This window comes from Globicephala melas, chromosome 4, assembly GCF_963455315.2.
Source record: "Globicephala melas chromosome 4, mGloMel1.2, whole genome shotgun sequence".
Lineage (NCBI taxonomy): Eukaryota > Metazoa > Chordata > Mammalia > Artiodactyla > Delphinidae > Globicephala > Globicephala melas.
Window position 1 is genome coordinate 115,841,274 of NC_083317.1, and position 21,546 is coordinate 115,862,819.

General features: G+C 34.9%; 1 protein-coding gene across 3 annotated transcripts in view; it reads right to left on the bottom strand.

The window, feature by feature from the left end:
• The window catches only part of TSC22D2 (TSC22 domain family member 2), a 50,658-nt gene that overhangs the window by 21,594 nt on the left and 7,518 nt on the right, over positions 1 to 21,546 (bottom strand). Inside the window, exon 2 of one of the 3 annotated variants that reach the window (XR_009563780.2) lies at positions 1,037 to 1,195. The exons of 1 other annotated variant lie outside the window; for it this stretch is intronic. Coding sequence is in view for 1 of the 2 variants with exons in the window: in XM_030873245.3 (XP_030729105.1) it covers positions 12,685 to 12,756 (72 nt within the window). In the remaining variant the exon portion in view is untranslated. Of the gene's footprint in view, positions 1 to 1,036; positions 1,196 to 12,684; positions 12,757 to 21,546 lie in introns of all 3 variants that reach the window. One more of the 3 variants, XM_030873245.3, reaches the window with a different exon arrangement.

Genomic DNA, 21,546 nt, shown 5'->3' on the forward strand with positions numbered 1-21,546 from the left:
GAAGTCATGGAATACTATTATCTGAAACAATTTAGAATATTATTCAAAAGACAGAACGGGTATGTGTGTGTATAAGAGAATAACATCTCTGGTTAAGAATAAGGTCAGAAATAGATATTGTAGCCTATTTAGATGATACTTTCAAATAACTTTGATAGACTTGCAGGATATGTGCACCATATTTTAATGAAAATATTAATTCTAATATTTTCTGTGTAACCTTGGAAGTATAACTTAACCCAGATTCTTTTTCTTCATACACAAAATATGATGATCAGGTTGAAGATTATGATATCCTAATCTAAACAGTATTATCCTAATCTAAACTGTATTATTTTGAGAGTCCCCCTACAAAATACAGCTGTGTAAAACAAAGCAAAATAAGAAGGTATACAAAACAAATTTGAAAATTTTTGCTTTCTAAGCAGAATACAGTTCTGAAAGTTTTTCAGGGCACACAAAAAATGTATATTGACTTCAAATATATCATTTTCATTTGATATTGTCATCTTAGGTGTTCTCAACTAGGAATTGAGACAATTTCTTTGGCTTTTATTTTTAGAGACAGCAGGAAAAATGTCTTTTATTGAGAAAAATAAAATCCCACAAGTAATAAAACTATTTAAATTATATTTCATGGAGAAAATGGATGAAAATTTTTTTATAAAAATAAAAGATTAATATATTATTTCTCAAATATCTCTTGGGATATTAACTAGAAGGTATATGGGGCCCCTAACTATACTGTAAGCATCTACAGCAGATGCAATAGCAATATTTAAATAATCTTACTATAATATAGGATGTCACTTTATTTTTTAAACTGATTATTAAACACCACTGCAAAGACAGGGTCTTGAGCCTCATGAGACTCTGAAAGAATTACATACTCCAAGTATTTAAAACTCCAAGTTTTAACTTATATATTTAATACTATACTCTTAAGTTATACAATGTGCTCAGTTTGCTCATAAATATTCATCTCAATACAATAACATCAGGTATAATACATAAAATCTAATCCATTAAGTCTTACCAATTTATGACCTGATGAGACACTCTTGTGGACAACATTCAGTCCTTAGAAGCTAGAATAACCCTCCAACCATGTGAGGGCATCACAACTTTTAAACTTTCGGCTTTCGATCATTATTATGTCACATTCCTCCTCCGATGCTGAATTCTAAAAAAAATTCTAGCAAAGAGTTTAAGTAAATAAGTGTTTTAATCAAATAGCCTTTAGAAATCTTTTATAGCAAAGTTGTATGTTTTACCATGATTACACAACTGATATTTTGTACTTAAGTATTTTAATGTAAAATAATTTCATATTTGATATGGATACTTCAAACTTTAAATAACATGGACTTTGAGGCCATCAGAATACTTGTTAGTAAAGAGTCAAGTAGAAATGGAACCAATCAAAGGTTTAAGATCATGATCCAGAAATTATGATTTAACACCATAACTTGGTATAGACAGCTTTGTAGTCCTGCAGAATGGCACTTGAGTTCTACTGTTTGGTCCACATCCATATATGAATTTCTAGACTTATACAGCACAGGTGGCTGGATCAGTAATAATCTATATCATTCATTTAAATGCTCAAGACAGCATTCAATTTTTACACCTAAATCCTAGTCTATCTCTATCATCCCCAATTTTAAAATCAGAGAACATGATGGAAAGAATGAAATTTTATTATGTGTTTTATATAATAGATATAACAATGTATCCTATTCAGGAGTAATCCTACTGCTCATCTGCGTATGGGCATGGAAGAAAACTGGGGGTAGGAGGATTTAATAATGGTAAAACTTACTTCCTTAAGAATACAATCTTACATTTATTAAATTTTTTTACAAAGCTTTCAATTGGGCACCTATTTTAATCGCTGGAAGGTAATATTAATAACATTTTCTGTTTGATAAGAATGCTGATTTATATTTTTAGTTGCCAGTAATCCACAGAAAAGGCAACCCTCATATTTATGGGCATATTTTTACCTACATTAACCCCCTAAATAAAATGGCATAATGGGGTAAGGGGGAAGGGGAAAGGAGGAGGCCCTTATTCAAGAAGACTAATATGTGCAAACCGATAGAAAACTCAAAGACAGCATTGTAAAGGAAACTCTGCAGCCATCTCTCCAGAGATATTTGACCCAAATACAGGGGGATGGAGTTACGTTGTTATACATTTTAACTTTTAATGGAAATTTTCTATTAAACACACACGGTCATTTAAAAGTCTTCTATACAATCCGAAGATCTATTAGAATTTTTCCAATTTACAAATATAATCTTTCCAAATGTAATCTCACAACACATTTGACTTCAATAAAACCACACAACTACATTATAAGGCTGGGCTATGAAAAGACAATAATCACCTGGTGAAGGCAAAAATCCATATTTATTTGGATAAATAATAGTTTAGGGTTGTGGTGATTTCATCAACATTATTACCAAAATGTTTTTAGAAAGTTTTTATGCAACTCTTGTCTCCTATCAACCAAAATACTACCATAATTTAAAAAACAAAAGAAGACACTTTAATGATTTACTCTTTTGAGGGACAAGTCTCATGAGAAGATACAATACTTATTTAGCAAAGTAAATGCTTCCTGAGATATATCTATCAGTAATGCTGGTAATTTGCTTGTCTGTAAGGCTTTGATGAACTAGTCACTTTGTTAAAGGACCAGCCAACAACAAGCACTGTTATGATAAATGCCTGGAAAAAAAAATCTTTGGAAGACAGAATTAAACCAGCCATATAAAGTAGACTTAGTTATTTTACTGTGATGCTTATAAAAAAGATAATTTTAAGGGTGTGTGCACCATACAAATGTATAGGAAATTTAGGACGTAAGAGCTGTATACACTGAAAGTATGTAAAACTTCTGTATCAAATTTTTCCCGAGCATGCATTTTCAAAATTAGCTGTTACCGAGTAAAAGGCTCACAACTGAAGAGTTTCAATCACTAAATTCCAACATGTAGGAAATCCTTATTAAAAATCTGAAATAAAACTGAGTAACTGAAGTGCTTGTGGATGAGTAACAGAGTTAAGATTAATTAGATATCCTTTAAAATTTAACTTAAAATTAGAATTCTCCTAAAAATGAATATTTATTTAGAAAGCTGTTCTAATATATCAATCATAATCTTGAATCTCTGGCAAGATTGCTATCAAAAACAAATCTTGAACATTTCCTATAGATATCATTTCATTCTTCTTTAATTGCTGAGGAAAAAAAATCCCATTTAACTGAGAATGTGCTATTGAAAGTTCTTATAGTATAGTCCAGCAATAACTAGGCTTAAGTTTACCATTATTTAGCTTATTTTATGGCAAACTTATATTAATAGAACAAAAGAGTGAGCACAGGGGCAAAGAGGTAGATGACTTGCAATTTCCAAGTCATTATTTGAAAACAGATATGTGAAATCAGACAAACCTATACCTAAGAGTTCCTAAAGGAACTTGCTATTTGAATGAATGTGCTTAGCTTCTTTTGGTACAAAATTTCACTTTCAAAGCGTAAAACACATTTCTTTAATAAGTTTACTACACTGTTTTGAGAATTCTTAGACATCATATAGATCAATGCTTGCTTCTGTAAAAGTCAGAAAAACTTATTGTTTAATGGTGAAAAGGGGAAAATGGGGCAACCCTGCATCCCCTGATAATTACATATAGTCTTTCCATATGTATTGGAGAAATGAGGCTAGAAATATCAAAGATAAACTTATGGGAAAAAATTAGCCCAAACGTACCTAACAGAATAAGAACACTGACACAGTGTTCCAAGAAACTCACATATAAAAAGACATACACAATTATAGGAAACTTGTACCTGTGGTTGAGCCAAGATATAATTTAAGACAATGATCAGTTATGTTAAAAACTTAAAAAAAAAGATGTTTAGCATTTTATGTATTGTATCAAATGCACCTACTGGTGAAAGATAGGCAAGAATTTCATTAATGCAGCTTTGAAAAAGAGCTCTAACAAGATAGTGATAGATATTTTTTAACAGATCATGTTTATTCACAAATGATTCATACTCTTCTTTCTTTCAAAAGGAGTAGAAACAGCTTATAGAGAGGAGACCAAAAAAAAGAAGAAAAAAAAAGGAAATTGAAATTGGGGGTGGGAGAAGATAAAAATGGAAAAACAAAGTAAGCAGAAGCAAGTTGTGTGTTACTCAAATATATGCAATAAGGTCCTGCAGGCTTTGTTAATAACACAGAGCTATATATTTGACTTCGAGCTCTTGTTATAACAACAGTTAACATAAAAGAAATGTAACTGTTCTTAAAATTTTAAATATCAACACGTGTTACGCCTAAGAGTTAACGTCTAATTTCTTGAAACAAACTACGCTATGACCATCCCAGACATACATTTAGCAGCATTTTCTGGACTAAGTTAGCAATATCTAAGAAACAGCTGCTGTAAATAAAGACAGAAATTTTCTGAAGATTAATGGTTAATAGTCACTGTGAACATGAGTGGGATTAGTCAGACACAACAACTCTTTTTCCCTTCCTGTTCTCCTTCTAATAGTGTGTAGGTCTAGAAAGAGAATACCTTCTTTATCTTGATATTACCACTAGTAGACATGTATTAATAGAAAGATGTTTTTGGCTTCCAGGATACAGGTTACAGCACCACTATTTCTGGGCCAAATATCACAATTAAAAACCGAAAAAAGGGCTTCCCTGGTGGCGCAGTGGTTGAGAGTCCGCCTGCCGATGCAGGGGACACGGGTTCGTGCCCTGGTCCGGGAAGATCCCACATGCTGGGGAGCGGCTGTGCTCCGCAGCGGGAGAGGCCACAACAGTGAGAGGCCCATATACCGCAAAAAAAAAAAAAAAAAAAAAAAAAAAACCGAAAAAAATACAATGAGCACCTTCCAAATTTTTTAGTATTTATCACCGAGGATCTTCAAACTTTGACAATAACCAGGAAACAAAACAGCATAAAAACGTTATTTCTTGAGGATATTTATCAATGAATACACATTCTAAATTATTACCACCTATTTAAATTTACTTGTCAAATGTGGAAAAAATTTTAGAAGTTGTCAAGTGAAGCCTAAACACAGAAGCTAATTTCTGGTAAGCAAATGCATTTAAATGCTCTATATCCATCACAAAAATCTAACACATTTCCTGATTTGCGTGATTTAGAATATTAGTACAAGTGCACACACACACACAAAGAATGTCAGCTAGAATACAGTCAGTCATTTCTCTCATCTAACTACCTATCAACCCAAATCTTAATGAAAACAAAATATTAAAATAATTCCACTTAATATTTCTTTCTTCTCAATAGGCTGCCAAAACTATCTGCAGGTTTAAATACATAGAAGAGGTATGAGTTCATACTTTTAAATTGTTGAAGAACTAGAATGGAAAAAAACCCCAAACAGATGTTATATGTTTGTTCTGGTTCAATAATTTCAGGCTATATTTAAATTTCCTTCTCATCTGAACAAGTTCAGTAAGAGTCTTCTCTTAAAAAGCTTTGCTAGAGTTCTAGATTCTTCAGGAAAAAAATAAGATGGGTTTAGCAAATTATACACACACGTTTCTGTTCTGTTCAAAGGCCTGGTTTACTTAAAACCCATCTGGTGAAAAGTTAAAATACAACAATAACAAAGAGACCTTATTTCCGAGTTTTTTAATTGTTTCTCAAATTTCATCCTGAAAATAATTATCAAGACCTCTCAGAGTAGGTAGGCTGTGGTGACTTATGTAGAGAAGATTTACTAACTAAAGAAGAAGGTGGTAAGCACATGAACAGAAGCATGTAACAGTGGATGAGCAGTTAATAATTTCTCATCACCAATTCTGAAGCCCAGTCATGTGCTGAAAATAATATCAGCATGTCAGGTGTCCCATTTCAGCTAGCCACAGAAAAGCTAAGAGGAGAAGAAATGCTTAGGATCCACTGAAACACCACTTCAAACAATGAGATACAGATCTATGGTTAGAAATCTGGCAGCAGACAATCCACCTTAGGCAACTATCACAATAAAACTAGGAGGATACAACAAACCATAAAGGATAGCAGTCACATACTTTGTGAACCCAAGTGGTGAGTAAAAATGTCTTTAAGTTATACTACTTTTTCTCAACTCAAGATAATTAAAATCCCAATTTAATACATATGTATAAAAATCACAGTACAGAAAAAACTAGTACAAGAATATACCTCAATTTCTGTTCTAAGGGATATACCCACATTAATATCCACATGTTCTTCTCTTGCCACCCCCCTACTAAACTTTGAGAAATAAAAGACTCCTCTTAAAAACTTCTCTAATCCCAGTAGTTGTTTTAGCTGGATTTTAGGCAGTACTTCCTTTCCTCTCTCTTCTCCCCAGCCCCTATAATACAGACTAGTTAAGCAGATGCATTTTTTCCCAGTATTTCATCCAGAACATTAGCACTTCCTTTATTGGTGAATATTTAAACAATCTTACAGGAGGCTAATAGAAGTGAAGTACTTATTTATTTATATAAGACAGGAGGAAAAAAGATAGGTGTTTCATAATTAAATGTAATCTGTGATCTTGTTTAGGCTCTTGGATCAGGTAAAAAATGGTCATGAATGACATTATTGGGACAACTGGCAAAAATGTGAATATGAACTGTATGTTACATATTAGATAATAGTCTAACAAATCTGAATTTGGTAATTATACTACTTTTTACGTGATAGGAAACATATGCTAAAGTATTTTGGGGTTAATAGACATGCTATCTGAAGTTACTCTTAAATGGTTCCTAAATAATATTAGGATGATAAAGCAAGTATGACTAAATGTTAACAAATGTTGAACTTGGTAAGATTATTGAAAATTTAAAATTTTTTCAAAACAGAGATTCAAAGATTTTCCCTTCTTTTTGGTTAGGAAATAATATTCTTAGAATCTTCTAGTCTCTAAGACCACTTATCTTCTTCAAAGTTTCTGCTGTTCTCTAAATGTAGGTAGTGCTGCCCAAGGTCCTGGCTTGACCCTTTTTCCCTACTCTGTTCCTAGGAAATGTTAGCCTTTCCTAAAGCTTGAACTCTAAAATAAAATAATATAAACAAACAAACAAATAAATAAAAGATTCTTCAATCTCTTCTAGCCTTAACTTCTCTACCAAGCTGCAAGTCTGCAGCTAAAGCTGTACCCTGAGTATTTACTTCCACCTTGACTTTCCACTGGCTCTTCGACTCAAAACAAAATCTCATCACTATTTTCTCCTTCCCAAACCAACTATTTCACTAATACTTCCTAATGGTACCACCATTCCCTCAATTAGGTCTGACACGTTGGAGTCAAATTTGACTGCTTCCCTATCATATCCAATCAGTAGCAAAATTCTTTAATTCTAACCTTCTGATAACCATTCTTTCCTTATCTCCATTGCCTAATTCAGGCCTTCATTACCCTTCTAATATCTTTGATCTCTACCCAATCCACCATTTCTTCTCTGTTGTCTTCAAATGTTTTATGCACCAATCAAATTTAACCATCCTTATCACATATGCCCTGTACTTCCACAGTAGTGCACACTATTTCCTCTAACTGGAAGGTGCCTTTTCCTTGGTCCTTTCACTCTGCACGACCAAATTCTACCCAACCATTGGTTTCCCAATTTGTGGCCACCGCTTAATTGTCTCTGACATGGGAATTCTTCCCTAATAGAGAATAGTTTGTTAGCCTTCCATTCCTTAAGCAAATTCACAGCTCTTTGAGGTTTTCTTAAAATCATGGGCAACAAAGACAAAACAGAAGTAAAGTAGATCAATTTCAAAACTTTTCTTACCTCTTTCTTTTTTTCCTTTAGAATTAAGTGGTGGGGCAATAAAACTCCACACATAGGGATTTTGAAAGTAATTGGTTCTAAACCTCAAAGTCAAACATTCCTGATTAATAGGATGACAGCTTTATTATTTCTAGTGATTGGCAAGACTATTTCCCTGGGGGCCCATCTCCTTTCAGAAAGTAAGCTCAAGCCTGCCTCTTGAAACACCCACCTGGCTGTCCAGGTGGAATATAAAGAAAGTAGATTTTCTAGTTAGCTTTGTATTTAGAGTAACTATCCTATAGAAATGGAGTACAATAGGTCTGTCACCATCTTTTCCTATTCATTTTAGTTAGATAAATATTGCCTCAAATTACATTAGCTTTTGTAGCAGGCTTGTCACTTGCTAACCAATTACTGTAAAATGCAGCCAACCAGTATCTAGGTACTTTTTACTCTACCTATTCAACTTAAGTTTCAACCTCCCTGAATTTACATACATGTTCTTTCACTTTCTCAATTGCTGCATATACTTTAGACTGTTAAATTCACAAATGCTTTCATCCAATAATAGCTATGACTTCCTGCTTTAACGTCATCTGAACATTTTATAAGCATGTTCTTAGGTTTTCATCTAAATCTGAGATCCAGTCCTAAAAAGATGACAGGCCATTAAAAACTTTTCCTCTAATTTTTAGCATCTCTGATTACCCTCTACTAGATACCCTTAACTGAAATTGGTCAAAATATAATCAGATAATAAATTATGTAAGTACTAGGTACAAATTGTTAGGAAATATATTTGGTGTGGTTACATAACAGTTTGGGCTTATATCCTCAAGGTACTTAGAGTATAATTATTAGGAGACAACATTTAACCAGTAAAAATCTCTAACAAGTAACCCACCATGGTGATTCTTAAAATTATGTAGTTCAGATCCACTATGCAGAAACATATAGATGAACCTCAAACATAATACTGGATAAAAGAGGATAGACACAAAATACATAGTGTATGATTCCACTTACTGCAAATTAAGATAGAGGAGGGAAATAATAGGAAGGGGGCACGAAGGGGTCATGAAGAGCTTATACTACTGTATCTTGATCTGGGTGCTAGTCACACAGATGTGTTCAGTTTGAGCTGTACAATTATGAATGGTGGACTTTTCTGATACAAAATATACTTCAATAAAAAGATTTTTAAAAAGTCATTAGCACCGAGCATTCAAAAACTAGATTATCCAAATTCTGAAACCTGAGTTTTTACAATTTGGGTTAACAAGTGGATGTTAATGATATATCCAAGCTTCCTGGAGTATGAGCGAAACAAAACAAATCGTGTCACAGGAGTAGTTTAGTTCTGATCTACTCCTAACTTCAAAAATGAAATCTCACAATGACAGGAAATATTGGATGCCTTTTCTAACACAAAATACTTGAGGTTATTTAACAAGAACGTTTTAATGCAACAACTGTGAAACTAGATGTAAATAGATGTAAGTAATCACTATAAAGACTTAACTGAAATCATCAAGTATCTAGAAAAAGACATAAACTTACTCAGACATCCATTTTAAGTTAATAATTCATGTATACTACTTTCCTTATTCATTTCTCTTTAAATATTGGTGCTATCATGAGGAAGGACAAGCTGACTCAAGGAGATGGTGCACCTAGCAACTGTTACTCTCATTTGTTAACTACATTTAAGTATTTTCTTCATTGAGGCAGAAACACTTTTAAGTGTTTATCAATAAGGGTAAATCCTTACGAGCTACCTGATTTCTTCCTTTAGGCTACCTGAGGTAAAGTTTCTTCCCTCTAGTACTCCTTTACCTTACTGACCTGATATTTACAAGAGGGTAAAGTTGTTTGCTATAAATTCTTACCCTTAGCTTTTACAGACAAAGGACTCCCAACGAGAGCCTGCTCCCCAGTGATCATCAGGATAGGTTTCTAAACTAATTCTGTCGATTTAACAAAGTAATGCCAATAATGATTAAGTCTGGGAAGCTGTTTTTTAAAGAAGAAAAAACAGGAAGTCAAATTTTCAAGTTACTATTCTGAAATGCCAATAGGCTAGGCTATCACTAAAAATTGGCACAGGGCTTAAAAGCTTTCTGGAGAGTAAGGTAATCTCCAGAAAGCTACATTATTCATTTTAATAAACAGTCAATGCAAATAATCTGGGCTCCCTGTATTATTTTAGCTATCAGTATCTATGGTGATGATTTCAGCCTACTGATTCCCTGATGACAATGCAGAAGACAGAAAATGATGGCACCTACAGGAAAAGGGAAAGGAAGGCTTGACAGGAGCTTCGACTTTAGTATAATAACTGAATAAAACATTGGGTATCAATGGAAAGAGAGAATATCTAAATATAGGCAGAAGCAGACTGAGGGAAAGCTTCTCAACTTGCTAACTCTAATTTAAATAGTGGAGAAAACAAACGGGCCATTAGAGAGCTCTAAGTCAATGTGAGGAAGGTATACTAGTTACTTATATTTTGATTAAAAGATAGTCTGCTGAAAGAATTCTGGGGAAAAAAATATACCAGTCTTTCAAGTAAGGCAAAAACCAAGAATCTTCACATATCTAGGGCAGGTTTAATAAAAATTGGCACAGAGCTTAAAAGCTGCCCCTACTGAAAATGATTTCTAAGATTTCATAAACAGGAGCCTGAAATATGGTATATATCCACATTGATAGGCAAATTTATACCTCTTAAGTAGATAATGTAAGGAATTTATAGTCCCTTAAATCTCTGAATGGTTCTATTTAATAAAATCATCCTTGAAAAATACTGATAATTGCCAAATTATTAATAATATTAAAAAGTCTTAAATTTATAATAGTCAAAAATGAACAAGGCAGCTTGGTGAGATATTTTTCAAAGCTTAACACACATTAACCCCTGTCTGCGAAGAAAACGAATAAACAGTCCCACAATACTTTATTAGCTCATAGCCTATTAAAAAGTTTGCAGATACCTGCCAACTGAAGTTGTAGATGGTTAGAACTAATAAGGCCAGACACTACTGCTCTTCTCAACTGAAAATTAATTAAGCTAGTTGAAAAGCTAAAAGGAAGCCACTAGTCAGTTTCTACTGCGTTAGGCTTGTCACCTTGGTACCAACATGCCAACTTACAGTGAAGAATGGCTGATATAGAATATAAGTTTTGATTATATTTTGGCACTAACACACTATAGACAAGTATCCAAGTATCTCTTAAAATTCTTTGGTTCTGGACAAGAGGCTCCAAGAAGAAGAGAAAATATTTTCAACCCATGAGAAACTATAGATAAAGCAGCCTGCCTGATTTCTGATACCTTAAATGTTTCTGGTATCTAAAAAAGAAAACAGATAAGGAGTATTTAGCTGTAACAAATGATGAGCAGGCAACTTCTACAGCTGCTTTATAATGAAAAGAAATCTTTTAATTAGATCCAAATTATAAAAGATAAAGCTCAAAACTTTCTACATTGTTTTGATGAAAATAATAGGTATTATTCATATTGATGTCACGGTAGCTCATGAAAGTTAGCTATTTGAAATAAATTACCATATATCTAAAAACTATTTTATAACATTTCTAAAGAGTACTATTTTTCCTTTTTCTAAGGGAAAAGTATAAAGTACGCCCCAAAGTACTCACCCTGGCTACATCTGGTAAGCCATTTGAATGATTAAAACTTCATGCTTGTTTCATGCCACAATTTACATTTATGTCTCAATTTATATTGCTACAGCTATACAATTTAAAAATTGAATTTATAAACATAGCACTATACATTTTAAAACTTCTTGTTCTACAAGTAACCATTTAAAAACATTTTTAAGTTAAGTAAGGAACACATCACCAAAAAGACAGTTTGTTAGAAAATTTCTTGAGTGATACGGTAAATCAAGCCTAAGAATTAAGACACTGTTATCATTTCTGAGCAATGTAGACCATGTCTTCACATGACATGTACATGCACATAGCAATACTCTATTCTAATGAAAGAGATGCAGTTGAGTCTAGGAGTGTTATCCAAAATATGCCAAAGGACACAAATGCACCGCCAAGCAGAGTTAAAAGAATCTAACAAAGCTTTGTGTGAGTTTTAAAAACATTGTTTGCACTCAACTTCTATTAATTAGACACAGAATGATGGAGTGCTAATAAATATTCAGCAAAATAAGTGAACAGAGCATATACTACTTAAAATGTGTATTAAGCAGAAAGATAAACCAAAGTATCTGCTGCCATACATGAACTCCAAGACTTCAGTCTATATTTTAAAAAGTTAAAAATAAAATTTATACAACATTTCTGTGAGAAAACAAACTGTTTTAGGGGTTTATAAAAGAGTAATGCAGATCTGGTGAATTCTAGCAAACAAGCTTAAGGTTAAATTTTCTTGCCGAGAATTAAACAATGACTACTACTTTGATACCTTAGTCTTTTCCTTCCTCCAATTTCTTAATATGAAATAACATTTTGCTTTGAGTTACTAAGGCTTTTACAGAGAAATCATATAAAATGGCACAAAATTAAAATAACTGTAGGTAGTTTATTTTATAAAATATGTTTTTACATTAAATACACATGGGTAAGGGGATATTTCATGTAATAAAATCCAATAGAAAAAGCCCTTCAAAAAATACACTTTTAAGTGCAGTAAAAAGGAAAGTATGTCTATATTCTATTTAAAATATAGTTTGTCCTTTTGGTTTATTTTGCTGCTTTGTCCCATGCTAGATACCCCCCTCCTAAAATAATAAACATCAGTTTTAATGATGAGAAACCATTACAGTACAAAGCAGTTCATGCATACACTTTTGCATGTATGCATTCCATATGAAAGTATTCATACCTATCCCAGAGGTTCTTTGATTCCTGAATCGTGTTCAAATGGAACGCTTGGAAGAAAGCAGTTGAAGGATTCCTGTGAGATCCAAGAATCAAATGGAAATGAAGTTGAGAAAGTACAGTAAAATCACTTACTTTTCAAAAAAAGATGGAAAACTAATGAGAACCTACTGTATAGCACAGGGAACTCTACTCAACGCTCTGTGGTGACCTAAACGGGAAGGAAATCCAAAAGAGGGGATATATGTATACGTATAGCTGATTCACTTTGCTGTACGGTAGAAACTAACACAACATTGTAAAGCAAATACACTCCAATAAAAATTAAAAAAATAAAATAAACTCATTTCCCAAAAAATTTAAAAAAACGATTTTAGATTTCTAATACCATGCAACTGCTTTAATAAAAAGAAAAACCCACATAAGTTTGATTAAAAACATTTCGAAAGAAATTTTAAAACTGGACAAAATCCAGCAGACCCTAACAATTCAGGATCACAGTTCTAAAAAAAAAGGCATAATACAGATAAAATGAAATACTAACTAGCACCCAGTTGTGTGTGTATATATTTACATACATATGAATGTGACCAGTTCATAGCCAAAATCAACAACTACTCTGTATCAGATGCCTTTATAAATCCCTACACATTTAACAGTTTAACAAAGCTGTCCTCAGGTACAGTATTCATGTAAAATTAGTTAAACAATAGCTTCATGATATGAAAATTCTTCATAGGACCTATTTGACAGGATTTGATGGTGACCAATGAGTCCTTTTCTGGGTTGGACTTGACACAATTTCCACCTTCAGAATTCATTTATTTATGGGTGGTTTCTCTGGGTTAAGGCAAAAAATGGTGCGGCAATTGGAGGGCAGCCTTCTAACTTCCTGCCTTTGTACAGTGCCCCTTTAAGGGGTAAGAACTTATACACCATTATCACCATCCATTTCTACTATTCCCTGGAGACACATTCCCTAGGGCTATAACTATAGAATCTTAATGGGGCAAGCTCTCAGCATGCTGGTTTCACCTCACATCTCAGAAGTTCTCAGGAGACTAACCTTTGACAAACCTGCTCTCTAACAGTTCTGTCTCCACCTCAGCATATTTCCATGGTCTCCGCCACTCCCAACCCATACAATAGGGAGCCAACAAAAACTTGCCACATCACTTCTAAAATTCCTGACCGGTGCTGTAGCAGAATAACAGTAGCAAGCTAAGAATACTGTATACCAGACACTATTCTAAGTGCTTTACATTTATTAACTCAATACTACAACAGCCCTAAGAGCTAGGTGCTGTTATTATTCCCATCTCACAGATAAGGAAACTGGGTCAGACAGAAGTAACTTGCCCAATGTCACAGAGCTAGTTAAATGGCAATCTGGTCCCAGGGTTTATGCTCTTAAACCACTATGCTAAACATATAACAGAGTTAAATTTTAACCTCTCTAGGTCTGTCTCCATCAGTTAAATGGTGGTATTACCATCTAGCCTTGCAGGGTAATAGGTAACTAGTGCTCCTGGCATTTAGTCAATGCTCAATAAATGACAGTTATTATCTTTATCGTCAAAATGAGGTTCAGATACAACATGGCAATTCTGAGACCCTAACTAGTGCCTTAGGAGAATCTGCAGTATTATTAGTACAATAAGAAAACTATTTCCAACTTCTACTGGAATAGCAATCAAGTATCAATGATCATCAAATAAAATACTCAATAGAATTCCATGACTTCAAAACTCACAGGACATCAAGACGTATATTATCACATATATACACTAACAAACGTAAGGTAGATAGCTAGTGGGAAGCAACCACATGGCACAGGGATATCGGCTCGGTGCTTTGTGACCACCTGGAGGGGTGGGATAGGGAGGGTGGGAGGGAGGGAGAGGCAAGAGGGAAGAGATATGTGAACATATGTATATGTATAACTGATTCACTTTGTTATAAAGCAGAAACTACACACCGTTGTAAAGCAATTATACCCCAATAAAGATGTTAAAAAAAAAAAAAGACATATATTATCAGGACTTCCCTGGTGGCACAGTGCTTCAGAATCCGCCTGCCAATGCAGGGGACACGGGTTCGAGCCCTGGTCCTGGAAGATCCCACATGCCGCGGAGCAACTAAGCCCGTGCGCCACAACTACTGAGCCTGTGCTCTAGAGCCCACGAGCCACAACTACTGAGCCCGAGTTCAACTACTGAAGCCCACATGCCTAGAGACCATGCTCAGCAACAAGAGAAGACACTGCAATAAGGCCATGCACTGCAATGAAGAGTAGCCCTGGCTCTCCACAACCACACAAAGCCCGCCCACAGGAATGAAGACACAACACAGCCAAAACTAAATAAATACATAAACAAACAAACAAAACAAAACTTAAAAGACACATACTGGGGACTTCCCTGGTGGTGCAGTGGTTAAGAATCTGCCTGCCAATGCAGGGGACACGGGTTCGAGCCCTGGTCTGGGAAGATCCCACATGCCATGGAGCAACTAAGCCCGTGCACCATAACTACTGAAGCCTGTGTGCCTAGAGCCCATGCTCCGCAACAAAGAGTAGCCCCCGCTCGCCACAACTAGAGAAAGCCTGTATGGAGCAATGAAGACCCAACGCAACCAAAAATAAATAAAATTTTAAGAAGACATATATTAATCTACTGAATTGTAAAAAAAAAAAATTTTCTAGAAGGCATTTTAAATTTTAATCACTAGGGTATCTTTTAGATGATCCAAATCTGGGAAAGGCAGATAGACACTAGATGCCAGTGTGTCACCAAAGCAACTGTTTGATTAACTAGGAGTCTCCAGTGTGTGTACTTCTTTTTGCTTCCCCTACTTCAACTCCTTTCTGTTCTTTTAACTGTTTCTCTACTTTTCTCCTGACTAGGTCTAAGGCAATTAAAGGCACTGATTGGACCTACTAATATCAAGAAAGAATTAAGAGGTTGCTGACTACTGTTTATTTAACAGCTTGTATCCTCTCAAGATCTATTTGCCAGGCCCCTTTTTTTCATTGTACTTAGAAAATCAGTCTGCCAAATTAAATGAAAGCCAACTAAACCAACTGAAAACTCAATTTGGCTTTTTTACCAGCTCACCCAAGACCATATGGGAATAAGTCTGCTATTCACACAGGTCCGTTTGCAGACTTTGGGTTTAAAATAAACAGAGTGACACAAAGAGGAAGGTAGTAAATACAAGAAAATAACAAAGAGTAAACTTGGAAGTTATTCTGCAAGTTTGGAATTCAAAATTCATTAAAGAACATTTACTATATATATATATATATATATATATATATATATATATATCTTTTTTTTTGCGGTATGCAGGCCTCTCACTGTTGTGGCCTCTTACTGTTGCGGAGCATAGGCTCCGGACGCGCAGGCTCAGCGGCCATGGCTCACGGGCCCAGCCGCTCTGCATCATGTGGGATCTTCCCGGACCAGTGCACGAACCCGTGTCCCCTGCATCGGCAGGCGGACTCTCAACCACTGCGCCACCAGGGAAGCCCTACTATATATATATATATATTTTTTTTTTTTTTTTTTTTGCGGTACGCGGGCCTCCGCGGCATGTGGGATCCTCCCAGACCGGGGCACGAACCTGTGTCCCCTGCATCGGCAAGCGGACTCTCAACCACTGCGCCACCAGGGAAGCCCCCTACAATATATTTTTAAGGGAGATATTCTTTAGAAGAACTTCAGATCCCCTGATCTTGGAAAAATATATACATATATATTTAATTTGAATCAAGTTCAAATGCCAAATAAATTGGTTTTAAATAAAGTCACATGACTTTAGTTATGAAATTCCAGTATTTTTACAGCATAGATACTAATAACGAAATGTTTCTCATAGGTCAAATATAGAAGTGAAAAGAGAACATATCTGCAGTTAGTCGTGTATCTTGGGGGCGAGAAAAATAACTGTGAAATAAAATACAGCACTATAAATGGACTTAAAAGTCTTTAGAACATGTCAACAAATACACTTAGGTTGCAAAAGCTGGCAGTTAACAATTCCTTTTTACATATATATTCAAAATGAATAAGCCATATGGAGTTATACAATCTATGTAGTGTAAAAAATTTTAAATACTTGAGATTCCACGGATAAACATTTAGTCTTACTATAAAATATGAAATTTCTGGTTTCTGGAATACTTAAGCTGGGATGTTATCCATAAACTGATTTTTCGCAAATAGCAACAATTAGTCTCAAAACATTGATTAACAGCACAGATTAAAGGAGTCATGTCTGTGAAACATAGTTGATCAAGAACTTCAAAAGAGCCATCTATAAGTACTGAAGGGCCTGATCATCAAAGACTTCTGTTTTGGAATGGCATAAAATTGAGGAAATTAAGAGTTCATGGAAAACACTGTTAATGGGGATCATTTCAAGTTTACAGTCTATGAAATCTGAAGGCACCAAGAGGCAAATGATATTAAAAATGTGTTAGAAATATTGAATTTTATGCAGCTTTGGTCACAAATTCTCTTCTGCTCAAGAAATAAAATTTGAAAACAGTTCTCTAACAACATATTTGATGTCAACGTAAGCTACTGAACTCAATATAAAGCCAATCAAGCACTTCTTAGGAAGACTCACCTAAAACACCGTTTTCCTATTTGTAGAAAATTTTCCAAACCAACGAACAAAATAGTTCTTGACTTTATATACTGAACAGTCTGTCATGATAATCACCAAGTACATAAAGTAGTACATGAGAAAGTAACTTAAATGTGACATATGTCTACCTGCTAAACTAAGATACTATCTTTGTAGGGTAACTAACATAATAGCGAGGAGAAACATCCGTATATATTCTACCTCAAAACTAAGCTAAAAAACTCTTGACGCTTAAGGAATGAGGTACATGAGCCCTCTCCTCAGCAAATACCTTCTCCTTCTCTTATGTCAAAGCTCAACTTCAGAAATCTCTAAATAGAAACCAGGGAAATACAGTAAGCCGAGGAACAAGGGCCATCTCCAACGTTATCATCTAGGGATTTTAAATGATTTAAAAAATATCCTTTAGGTAAAGGGTTACAACACAACAGATCAGGGCAACAGAAGCTTTTCCTTCATCCTATCTTACAGTCAGTAAAGTAATAAAACAAAACTAACTCCGGGAATATCCAAGAGCACTGGCTTTGGAGTCAGAAGGCCTGAATCTGACCTTATGCCTTGTGTGACTTATTAGCTGTGTGACTCAAACCCTCAGTGACTCAGTTTCCGTAATCCATAAAAAAGGGGAGAAAAACACTCATTACAGTTACTGAAAAGATAAAATGAGATTATGTATACATACGGTCTGAAACAATTAAGCCTGGTCTATGTTTAACATAGGGTTATGATTTCCAAATATGCTGTAATAAAGATCAACTTTTGGTACAGTATCTTAACATATACCAAATATTTCATCATTATTAAGGTACTACTGAGGCAAACAGAACACTTAAGGCAAACAGAATTCATAAACTTAGAGCCAGGTATACCAAGCTATTTAGTACATTCCATTGGAGAATTCCACCTCTAGGATTCAGAGCTCCCCCAGGATTTCCTTATACACAACTTTACCACAAGATTTTAATTAAAAATACAATAATCACTAAAAAGCGTATTGAAATGGTTCCAAGATACATACTACTTTAACAATAAAAGCTTCAAGAAACACCTTAACAGCAACCATAGACTTAAACGATAAAACTTTCCATTTCTCTCCGTGACATTTAAACCCTTCACTCTGATTACTGTCAAATTAATCACATGTTCCAAATCTGACATATTCTCACTCTTCCATATTGTTACACAAAACTGCCTTCTACTTGGAAAATCATCTGCTTCTCTCATCAGTGACCTAATCTGAATGACTCTTAAGATTCAACTCTAGAGTTAGCTTCAGAAGAAAGCAAAAGTAATAATGGGTTGCTTCTGAGGACAGAAATTGGGTGGCTGGAAGACAGAGGTAGCAGAATGGCTTTCAATTTATAGTCATATATTTTGAATTTTGAACTGTATAAATGTATTGCCTATGCAGAGAATAAGTTGATTTTAAACAGAAATCAGTCTAACTACTTCATCCCCACACAAATCTGACTTGATGTCCTAAATTGTTCCCATTAATAACTTAAATTTACTCCATCACAGCCTATAACGTATATCAAAGTATGCAACTTCAAATCGTAATTATTTTCACATAGCCTGAGATCTTGGAGGGCAGGATAGTTTTATTTCTGTATCCCAGTACTTACTACTCAGAAACCACAAAGAAAAGTTGAATGATTCACATATTGCCACTTTAAATGTTTTCCTGGGCATTCAACCTACTTAACGAGTATCTGCAAACTTCATTTTTTGTCACATAATAGTCTGGGGGCATGAAAAGGGTTTGACCAAGAGGAAGGTTTAAGTTGGCAGCTCTCTCATGAAACATGTCTATGTATGGACTCATACTCAGGGAATCTTAAAATCTGACCAAAGGCTCAAATTCTAATTTTACCAATGAGGAAAACCAAGAAAGTTAAATGACTTGACCAAAGAAATCAGCTAAATGGTGGAAGAGCCAGGATTAGAACACAATTTGCTGTACCACTTAACTACATCATGAGTTTTCTGGCCTGAAACAATGTCTCCTTTTCTCTGATTATATCCATGCCATCCAATTACATTTTTGGATCAAAACTAAACATTCTTGGTATGGTTTGTAGCATGTCAAGAGTTGATCTGGAAAAACAGTGTAGACACTGAAACACTGATGTTTCTGTGATGTATGTTTGCCACACATACTGTTTTAGGTTATGCATGATTGTTCACAAATCACTTGCATACCTCATTTAATCCTCTCAAACTCTCCAAGGTAGGTATTATCCCCATTTTTCATATGGGAAAACAAGGCTTAGAGGGCTAAATAATTAGCTCAACGTCAAATGTCTCAAGTATGCAGCACAGTTGAATTTCAGCCCAGGCATGCCTGACTCCATTGGCTAAATGGTTACTCATATGATACGCTATAGTACATAATTAAACACACTATTGATTTATTTGATCAGGAGCCCCCTCTCCTTTTTTTGCTTTTGTTTTGTTTTCAAAAGTTAGGTAGACCATATAACATGGATTTGTTTTGGTTTAACTTACAAAACCTGTTAGTAAAACTGAATTCTAATTCTACTTAAGAAATTAGTCAGCCTTAAACTTTGTTTTGGGTATCCTTCATGCACAGATTAAACAATTTACTTGTGTAGTAATGAAGATGGATAGCCTAAACCTTTACAAAGAACATTTAAAACACACCAGCATTATTTATAATAATTGACACATTAATCGTAGTTTCTCTTCTATACGTCAATACTCTTTAGTCAAATTACAGTGAGAGCTTATAGGAAAGGAGGCTTTAAGTAGTTTAACATTCAGACTTCACTTATTTGTCTTGCCTACTCTGATGAGTATAAATCATCAAGACATTTACTAATCGTATATGTCCGAGGTGAACACTATTAAAATTATTAACTCAATCATCTACAGAATTTTCACATACCTGTCATATACAAATGTACAACTTAAAGAATGTGAGTTCATTCTTTTTAACAAAGGGTAGCTTGAGTACAAAGATATAAAACGAAATACTTTTATCTGATTTGGGGCTTTAAATTTGAGAGATAAGCAATCCAGAGTAGCATATATGAAATTTAATTTACCTGATTTAAAAGTAGAACTTATGCACATACTTTTTAGAGGTAAAGCAGATAATCAATATACCTTTAATATTACCAGCCAAATTTGAAGTGTATAAATTATATCATGAAAGTCACATAATGATGTATAGGAATGATACAAATTGGTTACTGTTCCTAAATCTTTACGGAGGAGTCCCAATTTTTACCCTAAGCAATGCCAGATAAAGAATATAACAAATAGAGTAATCTCAATCTGGTATGTTCAAGAATTGCTGTGGGAGGGCTTCCCTGGTGGTGCAGTGGTTCGGAGTCCGCCTGCCAATGCTGGGGACGTGGGTTCGAGCCCTGGTCTGGGAGGATTGCACATGCCACGGAGCAGCTGGGCTCCTGCGCCACAGCTGCTGAGCCTGCGCTCTGGAGCCCTCAGGCCACAGCTACTGAGTCTGTGTGTCGTAACTGCTGAGGCCCGCGCACCTGGAGCTCGTGCTCCTTGACGGGAGAGGCCGCACCAGGGCACTGTGGTGAGGAGTGGCCTCTGCTCGAAGCAGCTGGAGAGGGCCCCAGAGCAGCAACGAAGACCCAATGCAGCCAAAAAAAAAAAACACAAAAAAACAACAAAAAAAACAACAACAGAATTGCTGTGGGAAAGGCCTAAATTATACCAATGATTCAGGCATGCATATTCTTTGTGATGCGGTAATTCGTATTACACCATTTAAAAGAACAGGTTCAAATCACAAGTCTACTGGTTTAGTATAGAGAAAAAACAAACTTAAAGGATTTATTCCAATTCAGGAAATTTGCTACACAGACCCCTTAAATATTGTCATCAATTAAGACTTCTTATTAAAAATCTGCTCTTCCCATTAATAAAAAATTACTTAGAAACATCATGGTTCAGGCTACATTTAACCAGACACACCTGTTTTTGTAAAGCCTCTCTTGTATTTCAAGAGTAATGCAATTAAGAAATAAATGTATCTGTTTGGAAGAGGAAATACATACTGGTCTAAAACAATTATTAAAAGAAGGAATTAGACCACTACTCCTCACTATTAACATGTGTTCCTATTCCTTCTGAGACCATATTTCATGTCATTTCACTACCTTTACTTCTGTGTTGGTTACCTGCCATTACTTCCTACTTCCACAACGCCCCAGCTTCT